This window comes from Hippoglossus hippoglossus, chromosome 14 (genome assembly GCF_009819705.1).
Source record: "Hippoglossus hippoglossus isolate fHipHip1 chromosome 14, fHipHip1.pri, whole genome shotgun sequence".
NCBI classification, from domain to species: Eukaryota; Metazoa; Chordata; class Actinopteri; order Pleuronectiformes; family Pleuronectidae; genus Hippoglossus; species Hippoglossus hippoglossus.
Window position 1 is genome coordinate 10,096,764 of NC_047164.1, and position 16,053 is coordinate 10,112,816.

General features: G+C 41.5%; 1 protein-coding gene across 2 annotated transcripts in view; it reads left to right on the plus strand.

The window, feature by feature from the left end:
* Positions 1–16,053, plus strand: part of fstl4 (follistatin-like 4) — a 201,017-nt gene that overhangs the window by 23,308 nt on the left and 161,656 nt on the right. For both annotated transcript variants that reach the window (XM_034606575.1, XM_034606574.1), the window contains exon 3: positions 6,687–6,720. In XM_034606575.1, the coding sequence (XP_034462466.1) occupies positions 6,687–6,720 (34 nt within the window). The remainder of the gene's footprint in view (positions 1–6,686; positions 6,721–16,053) is intronic.

The following is a 16,053-nucleotide window of genomic DNA, read 5'->3' on the forward strand; positions in this document are numbered from 1 at the left end:
CTCATGGTCATTACATTTCATCACTCGGTGTTTGTACACCCCAAATTGTGTTTTTTGTACTGTCATTGTTAAACAATGACAGTACAAAATAGCTTTGCTTTATCTATATAACTGTATTCATTCATTAATGAATTTATTAATACAAATTCCAGACCCAATTTTCCAGTTTAATTGAAGTTCTGTGTAAGAATGAACAAACTCTTTGTTCAAATTGGTCTTGGTGTGCTTTTGTTCATGGTTACAACTAATAACAAAAAGCATGTTTCATTTTCTTTGTGTGCATCTTTTGTTTGTTTATCCATTCACAGCAGTTTAGAGATAATGACTGAAACACAATTGTGGGAAAGTTTCTAAATGTTCATGCCTGGTTGCACTGATCACGGTGCCACACAAGAGATTCATTGGTTAAAGGGGAAAACAGACGAGCCCTGAGAGCTAACTGGTCCTTGCCAGCGAGAACGAGCCCTTTAACAAATGTTGTCAGCATAACAGAAACATAAAGCTCCAACAGATCGTCATACCCGCAGACACACACATACCACACAGCCCTGCGGTCGTCCTAATTCTTTGTTAAATGAAGCATGTACACCCCCTGGTCTGTTCTGAGTCTGACTCTCTTTGGGCTTTGCCAAGTTGGCATTTGGCTGTGGTTCTGTCCCAGGAGATCAGTTAATGCAAAAAAACAAATTCCCAGGCATCCCCCCTGGACCTGAATCAGAACTTTAAAAAGCTGTCAATTGACGCCAGAATTTAAAGTTGACCCTGGGGTGAATTATGTAAATCCTTGAATTCACATGATTGCGCAGCAGGCATCCTGAAAGCCTTTGGAAATGAATAAGAAGTGCCAGATGTCATTTTCTTTTTCTATGACTGAAATCCCCCCCCAACAATATAAAACATGTAAACTGTTGGGGTTGGAACAGACAGAGAAAATACAAAAAAAAAGTCCAGATGAAAGCCTTTTGACTGCTTGTCGACTTCCTGGGGGCCGTCCTGGATACCTACAGAGCAACACAGGGTTGGTGACAGCTTTGGTACAAATAGAGTTTGTCTCAGTGCAGCCAGAACAAAATATCGACAGGAAACAAACTCCACAAGGCAAAGTAACACAAGTTTACACAATAAATCGATTATGGTTAAAGGGCAAGCAAATAATGGTGGATTGTTGGAACTGAGAGAAATGTTTAGATCGCCCCTATGTGTATAACCACAGTCCTAACTAACATTTCATTGAGAGATGGAGCCGGTGGAAACAGGGTGATCCTGGATTCTTGTCCTGATGGTACGTGTTGCAGTATAGTGACAGTCAACACTGATGAGCGTGCAGGGTTTTCATATGCTGTTTAGTGTGATTGGGTTTTGGGGGAGTGGCCTCTCTGAAAAAGGAAAAAAATGATTTTGCAGGAACCACGCAGGAAGAGGGTAATGCGCTCATTGGATAAAAGGTTTAGGAGTAAGAGGGTTGTGAATTGAATTAAACAGGAAAACCTGCTGCAACAATGAAAATGAAAAAACATTTTCTTTCTCTCACCACGATGGCAGCTTCTTCTCTCGTGTTTTATTTCTTTAGTAGCAGGGCCACCCAACTGCATTTAAATTTTGAATATGACTTGTGCCCAACAAGCTTTGCTTCTCATTACACTGCAGTCCCCAGCTCACTGCTTTTCAGGCCGTCTGTTGATAATTTGCCCTCAAAGCTGAACTTTCCAGGCAGATACAACACATGAGGTGGTTACCATAATATGAAGCAATAATACATTACACTTTGTGTTTGGGTGTCAAGCTTCAGTAATGTGACACTGGAATCAAGACACTATATCGAGGTGTGGTATTGTGTAGAGTACACTGAGGCCACCAGAGCCAACAATGTTACAATGTAGTAAAGGTGGTTGTAAACACAGTAGGTTGTTGATGCAAAACTCACTGTTATGCTTGTGCTGGCTCAAATGCACTGTATAATGAGTTATTATATTTTAGGCGTCAAGTTTTATAAACTCCAAGTTGTATTTGATAAATACAATTGTTTCCAGGTTGTGAATCAAACAGAATTTCAATGGAAAAACACATGACAATAGAAAGAAGACATAAGCAGCAAACTGCATACAGATATGTTAGATGAGAGACATTTAAATAGGAAAGTGAATTGAGGAGGAAAAAAGGGTGAAATTGGGCCTCGACAGTGAAGTGTGAAATAGAGGTGATATGTCAAAACCAAATGTTAGGGCAGCTTTCATTTATGAACAGAAAAGAGTCGAACTGTGAGATTGCCAAAGAACTAAATTCATGATGTTTAGTAATATTCCAAGTAGACTCTTACGACTTGCTTTTAAATCAATATAGGCCTAGTTAAATTTACCCACAGTTATATTTACTCTATTAAAAATGTCCATCAATGGTTTCTGTTGGTTTTTAACTAAATTGTGTTGTGGTTGCCTGGTCTCCACCCCCCCCTATTAGCACATTAATTTACCAGCACTATATCAGGTTGGGTATAAAAATGTAAGAACTGATTGAAGCTGTTGTTTATGACTTTGCCTCGAGAAGCCAGGAACAAATTTGAATAAATAAAATGTTTAGAGGACACACTGAACCAGTGCGTATCAGTGGGACATGAAACAACTCCAGGTAATGATGCAGGGAGAAATGCATTTGCGAGGCTTTAGTTCTATTTTCGGAGTCATCAAAATTATGCCTGTGAAGATATTAACACTTGTGCAGAGTACTGCCAAAGTTTTTTTCCTTTTTCTCTCTTGGCTCCTTTTCATTTATCTCATTAAGTAGCTTGTTGGTACACTGATGAATTGCTGTTGGATAAGACAGAGCCCCGTCTTTCTAAGCAACAGACATCAGGGAGTAACTGTTGTGAAAGCACAGACACGTATGGATCCAACTTCCTTTCCCCGATCCTCCCTCTTTGTCCTAATCAGACAGTATCTTCAAAAGGTCGAAGTATCGATATGCTCTTTGTGTCCGACTGTAACTGAGACTGCAGCTTAACAAACAAATAGAAGCCGCAACACGGAGTTGGCATCGAGGCAGCTAATTCTCGCAGAGTGCTTTGTTGTTGACTGAATCAAGAGCCAGAGAGAGAGATAGCGGATACACATAAACATACGGGTCCTTGAATGAAGTGCCTGCAAAGCAGCACATACAAGGGAGTTAGGAAAAAAGGCAGATTGACGCTGACTTGGTAAAAGACATCAGTCTCTGTTTGCAGCGATGTCAGATTCTTGTTTCGTATCAGTGTTTAGATGGAGGCATGTAGACCTCACAGATTTGTTTGTACTAGTTTTTTTCGAGAGGCTGTAACAATCGTATCGAGTTTGCACACTTTACCACAAAGCCCGATGAAATAGGTGAATCTCTAAACAGAGTTTTATTTTAAATCGATTCAAAGTATCACAGGTGCTTCTTTTGTGTGTGGAACCAACCAACAACCTAGGCTTATCAAGCACTGCCAAGTAGGGCTGTAAGGATTCTTAAACTGAGACTGGGAGGATGGAACTGCTTTACTATGACACTCTGCCACCGGTTTAGTTTCCGAGATAATTTCACTGATGTAAAAAAACTCAATTTCCATTTCACAATCAAGACCTATGACACATTTACCTCACATTTCCAACTGTGTGTGTCTCGTGATGGTTTTCGTCCGATCGTGATCGAGAGAACATGCCCATGATAAAGTCTACCTAGCTTTATTAGCTCAAGAGGGTTAGTAATAATGCTGAGGGTCAAAAATCAAGGTCTAGACCAAACTGTGGATTTGGAGAATTGTTAAACCTTTATCTAAGGTATACCGTAACCCTAGCAACAGTACTTCTACTTGACTAGCCGATGTGTGGTACCCTTCAGTTAAACCTACTACAACCTGCTCCTGTGGTAGGTGGCCATGGTATGAGTGTATTAACACTTGTATTCTTGCATTGTATCCCACATGTTATATATACACCAACTGTAGAAAAGACACCAGGTATATTTTCCCCTTGTATATGGATTGATTGCACAAGTTGAGGTAGTTAAATCTCAATCAACCCCCTGGACACAATTGTTGCCAAAATTGTTTTGTCAAAGCCCAGTTGGTGAAAGTTTGAGTAGCCTAACCTGACCTGAAAATAACAATGCCTGAGACATGTGGTGTTCCGTAAGCGAGAAAAAGTTGAGGAAAAACAGACTCGGGGTCTTGTTAAAACATACTGAATGTCCTGTCCCCTCCGCTGAGCACATCTCTCAGCACTGTTCTCATAAACTTAACACATCCTACCAATCACCATGTCTGCCTGCTGGGCAAGTGATGTATGCAGACACACACCCATCTAATCAGCCTCTATCACAAAGAGGGAAAAATGGAAGAGAAAAGCATCCGATCCGCCCCTAATTGAAACCCAGTGGGTTTGCCCCATTTGCTCAAATTAATTTCTGTCTGTAGTTATTTACATTTCTCCACCCACTGGATGCGACAGACGTCACTGGAGAGGAATAAAAATGCCGTCTAATCTCATGCGTGTGATTGTTCGCATCTATCTTCTGTAGTTGCCTTCAATTATTTCCGCACTGGTATTTTATCACCGCGACTGTCCACAAAAGCCGAGTGTACGGCATGAAGGCAAAGTGACGGAACTCACTCCAGAGAGTCGTGGTGAAGAGAGGACCGTATTTTTAGACACACAGCCTTTCTTTCACCTCTATGCTTGGTTTGGTTCTCTAATCAATTGATCAAACAGCAGCACTCGAGATGATGGAAGGCGGTGCTGATGAGTACACTCAATTTTATCCTGCCATCATAAGGAAGCACGTCTGCAATTAAGATGGACAGATGGCAGGAAGAGAGAGGGATAGAGAGAGATAGAGAGAGAGAGAGGGAGAGGAGAAGGAGGCAATGACAGGAGGCTCTAAAACTGCTGCATTTCTCGCGAGGCTCTCGGTCCCCTGGGGAAGCTGGGAGGGCCTCGCAGACACACATGTTTTATCACCGAGCCTCATTACTGGTGACATCGACACTGAGGGACAAGAATGCAAAATGTCAAAACACTTCAATTGCCCGCCACATATTGGTTTCTTGTGAAGCTCAAGTGTTGTGTAGGAAGACCCGCTTGTGTTCTATTTTTAAGCGGCGTGTCGATCCTTTGTTTTTTTTGCCTGTGCACGCAAAATTCCTGGTGCTGTAACAAGCGCAAGCGATCAGCTGCTGACAAGCACACAATGCACACCGAAAGTACTACAACTTGTGCACACACTTAAAGATGGGTGACAGGAAAAAAGCTAACGTTGAGTGTGTCAGTAAGGTGTCGGGCCACCTCATCCCAGCAGAACAGATTCAGTAGCATTGATTTGACTCAGGAATCGAACTGGAAGCATGAACACTATCCTTCCACAGGGTTGAAGAAAAGTATATAAAGATGGACGACGTGTCTCCGTTTCCTCTCACTGCCCAGAAATTAAGCTAAAGTATCCCGGCTAGGAATGTTGCCATCTTGAGTATTTGGAGCCAGAGTCCACTCAGGGGCGATTGACGGATGCAGCCACGGCAACAAGGTCCTGCCAATACACGTGTTTGACAGAATCGTGACTCAGCCTCAGCTGTCAATCACGACATTTCAGCCTCTTTTTATAGCATCAATTAACTAATGAGCTAAAACAAAACTTGCTGAACCAACATCAGTGTGATGAGGATTACCTTAAGAAACATATATGCCTATTTGATGTGTATTTTGACTTCTTAGTTTGGTCCCTGCCCCATCCACTAACATGGAGGATGCAGGGTTTATGACCTATACAGCAGCCAGCCACCAGGTGTCGATCAAGACACTTTGTCTTCATGCCTTCAGTCTATGGTTTGTACTGTACATACACAGGTCAGCTGAATCCCTACTGACAGTAACAGTGAAAACAAAACAGAATTTTATGCCCAGCGAGTTGCAGTGAATTTCACTTCTTTCACAAACCAAAAACTTTCCATTCGCTTCATTATTAATTCATGTGTAGCTGTGTTTGTATCCCTCTCACCTGTTCGTTTTACACGTGGACTTTGACGTCTTCACTCCTGTTGTTTGCCATAAGGTCTCCATCTCTTGTGATTCATTCATATAATGGGGCAGAATGTGGTTTCCCCTCTGACATCCACAGGCATTTATATTTAAAATGTTGCTCGACGTCACCTGTGCTGTACCGCTCAATACAGAACAATTCTTTTTAATGTAGATATTTAGGTATCTCACAGCTGGAGACTGTTCTCCTTCCATTTCATCTTCTAAACACTAGTTAAAAAGTCAAGTATTTGGAGAGCAGTTTATCCGTGTGGTGTCGATGGTTTGACATGCTGATATACATTCCAGTACAATGTGGTGACACCTCCGTCTTGCAGCCTCTCGGCAAGTGTATTTCCCATTGTGTGATTGAATTGACTGTTGGATCCGCCTTTGTAAAAAGGTCTTCTTGTGTCTCTGCTGTCACCCACCATTCATTCTCTCTCCCTCCCTCCCTGTCTCCCCTTTCCATTCACCTTCCATCTGTTCACCTTTGATTTCCGTCGCTGTCGTCTTTCTCGGAGCGCAGAAAAAGAGGAAAAGACACACTAACGAATGGTCTGTGAAAAGCTGCAGAAAAGGCTGTTGTTGTTGGGTTTTTTTTTTGTCCCACTCCTCCGAGCCTGTAATAACCACTTTTGTGTGTGTGCTCTCTGTTTGCAGGAGAAGGGGAAAGCAGACGGGAACATCGATCAATGTGAGTACACTTACTGAGTTCCAAACAAACAACATTTTTCAAAATATGCCATGTTGTGCTCCATGACAATTTTTTTTTTTTTTCATCCGCTGTTACAGTGCCATACACTTTGGCTTTCTTATCGCCGGGAAAAATGCTGTCGGAAAGTAATTCAAATCTAAATGTGTCCCCTCAAATTGACCGTGCAGCCTGTTGTGGGGGAGACTTCTGATAATGATATTACTGTGAGAGGCTGGAAAATCCCGCTGCTTCCCTGAATCACATGTATTGCTTCACTGTCCTGCGACAAAGTGTTTTGAAACATTTTGCGATTTTTGGATTTTGAAAGCGTTGCAATTTGTCAGTGGACACCAACAGATGATCTAACCCTATAACCCTGTCAGTTGTGGAACAGGAAGCCCTTCGCCTCTCTGCTCGGTCTTTCATAAATATTGTGAAACTCGAGGAAGAAGGCTCCACCGCAATCGTCCCTTAACTCACCTGACAAAAAGTGGAAGCGCCTGACATCACTCATTCCAACTGACAACCTGTCTATAAGTTGAAAAATACATTTGTCCTGTGAATAATTATTCCGCTGTCAACCGTGTTCGGTCCCCTGTCACAAATGATGACACGGGTGCCTCGTCAAGATTGATGACAGGGGCCCTCAGAGAGAATGAAGTGATGTTTGTTTGGCTTGAGCTTTGTAGGCTGTTTTTTTACGATGATTGCTCAGACAGCTTGTGCTTTTATAAATAAGATAATGCGTGTTCTTGACTGTGAACCCCTCAGATTAATGGCGTTTCTATAAAGAAAACGTCTCATCTGCATTCTTCAGTTGTCCGTCTCATGCACGTCTAAAAGAAATGTTTCTATTCACATCAGTCCTGCTGCCCACACAGGCCCATGCAGCCCCTTGTGTTTTACTCAAGCTATAGGCTGTGCCAATCAATGCCGCCTAGTGAATTTTAATGCTGCCAGTCTATAGCTGTTTGTGTTTTATGTGTGTTGCTACAGTGATTGTGTGTTGGGTTATGGGCATTTTCAAACTGTGAATTTCCTGCAGCCGTTAAGTTTCATTGATGTGGCTAATCTGTGCACAAACCACGGACTGTGCTGTATATAAAGATAAACAACATGACAGCTGCCCAAAAGAGAAGCCAAGGCGTCTCTACTGCCACCTGGTGGCTGACTGCAGAATACGTCGCGAACTCTCATCCGTGCCGAGTCAAAGTAAATGTCGAGTCATTTTGTATTAAATGTGGTTTCTGCCATTTTAGTTTTTAACATACTGATATGTGTCCAGGTCAAGTTGTCAATGTCATGATTAACAACAGAGACTAACTCATGATTGGTCAAACTCGTGTATCAATGGGACCTTGCTAGGTCGACTCCATCCCCCGATCACAACTGTCCAGACTCCAAATATGCAAATGACAGCATTTATATGTTGTCTGCTTCATTTCTGGACAGTTTGAGGAATTGGAGAAGTGTTGTCCGTTGGTGTAGAGTATTGTACCACTAACTCATTAATGGCTAATCTGCTCTGCCATTTTAGCGACAACTGCCATGACCAGAATCAATCTGAAGTTTTTATACTGGTACTCGATTAATGGCAGCAGTAAATATATCAGTTATAGGAGCAAGCCAAGGGATGGTGAAGTATTAAGTTAAAAAAAACAGTTTGAATGCTTTGGTTAGTTTTATCCATCTCAGATTTTGATTTTAGACCGTATTGTTTGGCTCCTCCGCCACAGAGCTCTGTTTTCATTCAAGTGTTAGGAGTATATAAATACACAGGGCAAGTGAGGATGAAACTGAATTTGTATTAATTTTAATCTCGGTGTGAGAAAGAGTGATTCAGCTCTTGTTTCATGCACCTACGTGTTATTGCAGAGAAGTCGTTCTCCAAGTTTTGTTTCCTGGCTACCACCCATGTTTGTTTTGTCACATTCAAATGGCTGAGTTGCTGCAGAAGGTGTTGTCACGTAGCTGCATATTGGCAGCGCTCATGAAGTCTCTGCTTTATTTCTTACTTTCGTTGCGTACGGACTAAGCTTCTATGCTTTTTTTTTACTGTCCTGCTGTTTTGTGTGTTTTGCTGGATATGTGGTGCATGCCAGTGAGACCGAGCCGTATGTGTGTAAGTTACTGTAACAGCAATATTTCCAGGGCTGACTGTCTCCTATTTGACAAGTGGCTTCCTCTGCGAGCATTAGGCCTCTTATGGTGTGTTGTCGTCATCTCCAGAGCAAAGCGCTGCTTCTCTGCGGCTGTGTCTCTTTCCCACCTAAACATGACCCAGAGGATCTATTTTGTTCATGTTTATTATTCAACATTCACAGCAGCGCATCCTGTTCTTTTTTTATGTCGGGATGTTTGTTTGTTGATTTATTTTTAACACTATTACATATGTAGTTCCCTAAGTGATAATTGCTTTTCTAGCTTTGCTCACCTGCGTCTTACAGTTCTGCTACAGTAACACATCATCCTGATTGGAAACACACTGTGAGGTGTCTCTGTGATGGGCCTTTCTATTTGTACTCTGCCTCTTCTCACAGACGTCGATGCTGACATATGTGTGTGAACAAAAAAAAGGACATCGGTATTGATGGGGTTAGTGAAAACAAACAGAAAGGTAGATTCTACACGATGAGCAAAATACAATTTTATAGGTTTATTGAAATGTAAGGATGTAAGTCCAGTGAATAATGTAAAATGGTGCAAAGGTAAGTGCTAAACTCCCAATGGTTAAGAAAACAGTTATTTTTGTGTGTCTGTGATTTGCTCTTTACATCCCTGTATCTCCTCGTGCCTTGTCAGCGTTTTCTGTGATACCGTGACTTTAAGTTTGGTGGATCAGTGGCACTATCCACTTTACCACAGAATATTCAGAAATAAACTTAATTTGGAAAATCAGTTAGGAACTCGCTGGGGAATTCAGTAGTTAAATATTGCAAACACAAAAGGGAAATAAATACTGTAGTAGAAGTAGTACTAATACTCTAGTATTACAGTTTTTTGTAATACTTCTATAACTCACATTAGATGCCTCCACTTGCTCCAGACCAGCAGCCTCATTCTTCAGTCTATATATATTTTGTATATCATGTAAAATAAGAAAGCACGGGGGATACAAATTAACCTTTATTTATAGATTACAAAAGACATGCAAGGAGTTTCTAGCAAAGGTCAATGTATTTGTTACTGCCCATTAAAACTCAAGGCTCACACACACACACACGCACGCACACACACACACACACACACACACACACACACACCAAACACACACACACACACACACAGCTTGCATACCTTAAATTCAAGTTGTCGTTGTGTATTTTTGTGCTGAGCGCAAGTCTAGCTACATTCTGTGTTGTTGAGCAACTTCACCGCCATACATATCCGAAAATTAAGTTGCCATGGTAATCGACATCCAAATCAGTATTTAAAGGCTATTATATTACTACAAAATTCCCATGCCCGTAAAAATAAGAAGTAGTAGCAAAATAATATTCATTATGGATCAATTGTGTTCTCAGTCAAGGAAAGGTTTTATCTCAGGGATTATTTTGTTTTACACGTATTGTTACCAGCACTGACACTGGGACAGTTTCACCAGAACATTTAACAAACTTAACAAAATACAATGGCAAATTTTTTTTAAAAGTCCAGGTCTGGAATAACTTCACATTTGTGAAGCTGATCCCCAAAACGTTGACACTTTTTTAAATATACAATACATGACAGATGGCACCCACAGTCACTACTGAGAAAGTTCACAGCAACAACAATGATGTAAGCTTCTTAAAAGCTTCAGTAATTGATGTTCCATGAATACATATATATAGCCACATATATACCAGAGATAAAAGTGATGCAGTGATAATGTGGGAAGGGTGAACGTTTCCTCTAGCCGACAGGCCTGTGATGCGTCCGCCCTGTCATTTGAGGACAGCTGCTTTTAATATTGTGAGCTCTTTTTCTCACTTAGCGTTCTGATTTCCCTCTTGAGACTAATTATCTGCTGCCTGTTTGTATGCTAAACTAGATCCACTGTCAAAATCAGGCGATTGCATTTCACTTCCTAGATTTGCTCCACTTTTCCTTTTGATGAGGATCAGTGCAGCTCTTTACGATTGTCTGTTTTCACTGTTATTGGCTGACTTTATTCTGCCTCTACTTTCAGTTTACCTTCTCCCCTCTCTGCAGTACGTCCCTATGCTTTACCTCACGTCAGTGCACTTTCTTCCCGTTATTTTTACTCCCGTTTTCACTCATCCTCTCCCTCTTTGGAAAACCATTATCGTGCCATCTACGCTCCTCACATTGAGAAGATGACATTAATCAAATTGGCCCAGTTTTACCTCTGGAACACAAATGTTACTAGTTCAGTTATATACTGCAAACATTGCATATGAAGGTTTTAAACTATGGCTCACCACAGGAATTCTCAGTAAATGACATTTCACTGGTTGGTGATGTACAATCCATCCCTGGTCCAAATGTCACACTGAAGAAAGTGTGCAGCCATTTTCCCCGAGTGTTCTTTTTACAGCGCAGCATTGTTATCAGTGGGATCTATATGGAAAAATTGAATATTGGCCATTTATCTTCCCAGGGAATGGTGATTCATTTGGCCATGAGTGCTTAATTTATGAACCTTTGCAGGCGCCTAATCAGGGTTTGTTACCATCACAAATTAAACAATGGGAAGAGGCAAAGCAAGTTAAGCAGTCCTGTGGCTCATTTAGATTGTAATTGGGTGAGAACTAGATGGGACGAGCTTGACAGAGACACTCTCTAATAAGCAGCAAATGACTTGGGAGGAAGCTGGGAGGAGAACAAGCAGACGAGAGACGAGAGTGGAGGCAGCCTCTAGAGGCAGGGATGAGGAGGGGGGATGGGACAGCAGTGAAATACTACAGCTTGAAACTCATGCTTTGGCTTATCAATAGAATGAATTTAGTATTTGCTATTCTCATTTAGACTTTTGCTTGATTGCCCTGTCTGCTTCATCACCATAGAAAACAACATAAGACTATTTTATGGCTTAAGTGATACGGAAGAAACACAGAGCAAAATGAAGAAGTGAAAACTGAAATACAGGGTAGGCTTTACAAAACTGTATTTTTTGCCTAGTATCACCAATCATATAGCTTTAATTTTGGTGCACTGACAAGTACGGCTGGGCAATTAGCTGAAAATGTATCAAAACTGACATTTACAACCTCTAACTGTCTTAATTTTGCTCATGTCGGTTCATTCGGTTTAAAACTTTCCCCAATGCGTGCATTCACGACCTGCTGGGTTTCCGCTACATTCATTTTGCAGCGCTAGCCGACTTTACACATTGAATAATCGTTAATGAATCATAATCGAAGTAAAAGTTTGAACTAATCATGATATTGATTTGAAGCCTCCTGCCTAGAAACTGCTGCCACCTGTACAGTCACTCTGCATTTTGAAACCCAAGTTTGAGGGGGTGACAGGGTTCAGCGGAACATGCTACAGGTGTGGGAGACAGGATTAAAGCGGGGAGAGGGAGAAATCCCATGTGCGACACCAGGTGCCAAAAAGGCTCGAAGTTGTTTGTTTGTTTTTCTTAATCCTTAAAGTTCTCCCAGCTCGTCGCAGAGATTTACCTGCCAAATCCCAAGCACGCGTAGAAAATGTGTTGAGACAAACTCGTGATTTTGGTGTGAAGTTGGTGTTCTCAAGTAAGTAATCAGGTGAAGAGGCATTAAAGTGCACAGGCTGGTACTAATATAATGGAACTGCTAATGTCTTAAACAGCCGTCGATGTAAATGGGATCGTGGTTGGAACACGTGTGTCACAGCCAAGCAGTCACCGTAAAACAAAAGATTAAAAGCTGTTCTGTTGGCAAAGCAAGTTTATTATTTCAACTACAACGCAATCAGCCTCAATGATGTGAAAAGCATTAAACCTTTGAGCTCTGCGATGGTCCTCCAGTGCTTCAAATGCCTCATATCTCTAAAATCAGTATAACCTCAGCAAAGAAAATTGTATAATAATATAATATAATAAACTGTATAATGCACAGGGAAGGTTCGATGCCATCACCTCTTACTGTGTTCAAGGTTGAAACAGAAATATTCCAATCATTGAGTGAGAAACAAAAGCCAATACTGAGATGTAACATATTATATTCTCTTCATTTACACACGTTTGTCTACCTGAGATTGATTCTGCATGTGCTTCAATTAAAAAAAGCTTTGTTCACACGCATGTTGTCTTGCATATTCGCACTTTATGAGCCCGAAGAAGATTTCTAATCACAACTTGATCTTTCACATGGAAGATGCTGTTGTGTGTGTGTGTGTTATTCTCCCAGACACATCCTGAATAATTAGAGGGTGCGAAGTTGTAAGTCACTGTCTCAGTCACATCGTACATCTCTGTGAAATGTGATTTCATTAAACTGAAGAGCAGTAAAGCTTACCAAGCGAAAAGTTCATCGAGTCATTGAGGACTTAATCAGAATAGTAAAATGAAACGGGCTTTGCTAAAATCAGACCTGTTATAGACATAGTTACAAAATTAGAATATCTTCAGGCGAAGTGGAGATTTGCACCATAAATCTCCCAATTTTTACAGTGTCAAGAGCCTAAATTTGATCAGGCCGGGCGTCCTGCCTCATTTCCTCTCTGATCTCATTCGCATGCTGCCAAAGTTTCATGGTGTGATCTTTTTTTTCTTGTTTTTTGCCAAAAAGTCTGAAAGTCAAAGACAAAAGGGGATTGTGGCGGCAGTGTAAGCTCCATGTTGAGCAAGCCTGGATACACCACTGAAGGGCTTAAGGAGGGCACACACTCTCTCCAGGGACTTGAGGGGACTGACAGTGGCACTCGGAAGAACACTTTCATGTGCCGAGGCCAAGCTGCACCAGTGGGCCTGCTTGGACACACACACACACACACACACACACACACACACACACACACACACACACACACACACACACACACACACACACACACACACACACACACACACACACACTGGAATGCAATTAAAGTGACAGAGCCAACAGACCAGGGTTAGGTGATGAAAGACATACTAAGAGTCAGCAGACAAAGGTAGACATTTATTTAGAGAACGAGAGCCTCCTAAGTCTTTTTATATCTAGTGAAATAGAGAGGCAAATTATTTTAGCATTATTGTTTTCACCAAATATTCAAACCTTCTTTTTACTTTCACCCTCTTCAATCCTAACACATATATATTCTCAGCCTTGCAAATCCAATTAGGTGCCGAATTTGCTCATTGTGTGACAAATAACAAAGATTACGTTGATTTGCATTGAAATTCCATATTAACATTCATTTGGATGTAGTGGTGACCATTGTCGCCCCACAGCAATGAGGTTCCTGGTTCAAATCCCTGTTTGGCTGGGGCCTTTCTGTGTGGGGTTTTCATGTTCTCCTTGTGTCTGTGTGGATTTTCTCAGGGTACTCTGGGCAGATTGACCTTCTCTCTCCTTGCTCATCCCAAACTTATCCTTATCCTGGGGTCCCTAGCATTTGCCTTTACTCCCTACGCCAGCTCCCCACAGCTGCAGTCTTTGCCTCATGTTAATGTTAATTTGTCCTTTACCTTCTTAAATGTCAGCAAACTTGATAAATTCAAGTTTTGCGTTTTTACAGCTCCTGAAGTGACATCTTCCTCTGTGTTTTGTTCCACTGATTAATTTTCTGTCTATCAATTATTGACTGAGAACAACAGATGGCATGCATGTCTAAAATCAAAAATAATTTGTCGTCTGATTACTCCAAAGTCCGTGTTTCCCATTAATACGTAGACTTCTGTCGCAAGGTCTCAAACTTTTCTTCCTTGTAAAACTGTGTGCAGTGCTCTTTGCCTCACTCTCTCTTTATATGTCCTTCTCTTCCTCTTTTCCTCGGCAAAGAAATCCCACTGTCTCTGTGGGCTGTCAAAACAGCCATAAAGTTTTTACGATCCTCGCAGGAAGGCAGACATCGTCATAGCTGTGGCTGTGTGGGTTCCTTTGAGGGGCGTGCAGTTCTTCGCTAGCGAGCAGACCCCGTCATAAAATAAAGACATGACGATTCTATGTGCAAAAGGTCAAGGATCAACTTTGCTGCGACGTCAATGTTCTACAGAAACACTTTTCTGGCCATTATTTGAAGCCATAACTCAGGAACAGAAGGGAAGATTGTGAACTTATTTCCTGCAACTTGACTGGTAAGGGGAGGCACAGTCCCGCAAGCTGGTGATTCCAGTCGTTTTATGTAATCTTACTGCTGTAATTACCTGTCATTCTCCTGACTCTTTACGTATCACTCACTGGAGGTCAGCTCCTGCGTGATACCAGCTGCTGCTGTGTGAGTGCGAGTGCCACCACGTACCCTGCAGATCCATTCTTTACCTTCATCCCCCTGATTTTACCGCCTTACCCATCAACAGCAGACGGCTTTATGAGCTGAGAACAAAAATGATTGCTTTTGAATTCAGATTATATGCCTCCATGCTCAGCTCTTTCTTTCCCCGTTGCTCCGTATTTCTGCTCCTGCTCCTTACTTACCAACACAGACACATACAAGTACACTGGGGCGCACACAGACACACACAGATACACACACACCCTGCTGGAGTTTGAAGATAAGTTATTGTGATTTGGATCTCAACCAGCAAGGTCTTCGGTAGCACTTTGCAGAGGACAAGGTGTATTTGCATACCCCCAGGGAAGTTGAAATATTAATAAGCTGCTGTCAGGTCACATCTCCATGACTGAGTAAACACATTCACCCTTAAATACTTTCCTATAACTCAGATGTCATCAGTGTCCTTCTTAAACATATACTGTTCTATCACCGATAGTCAGTCACTATTTGTGAGAGATGTTGCTGATTTGTCAAATGTTGCTCGTGTAATTGGATTCCTTTGCTGCTGCAGAGAGGTTCAGACGTTTATCAATTTTAAGGAAAAAATGACAAACGTGGTCAGATGTGATCTAACACGAGAGCATTGTGTCAAATTTGTGCGACTCTCCTGCACGTGGTTGATTAAAGCCTCTTAAGGTGACATAAAGACTTGCATCAGAGGCAGCTCACAGTTATAGGAGACAGAGAGGTTCCCCTGCTGATGGATTAGTCTTCCACAGAAAGTGCTCAATATGCACAAAATGATAAAGAGGCTATTTACTTGTGAATGGCTTTTTAGCGGGGGTTCTTACTAATACATAATGATTTCCATAAATCTCTCAGTGGAATAAATAACATTGAACTATTTGCTTATTTGTTGCTTTTTACTCATATGAACCAGAAACATAAATTAGTCCTTTGGCAGCTGCAGGGAGAAGTGCACGT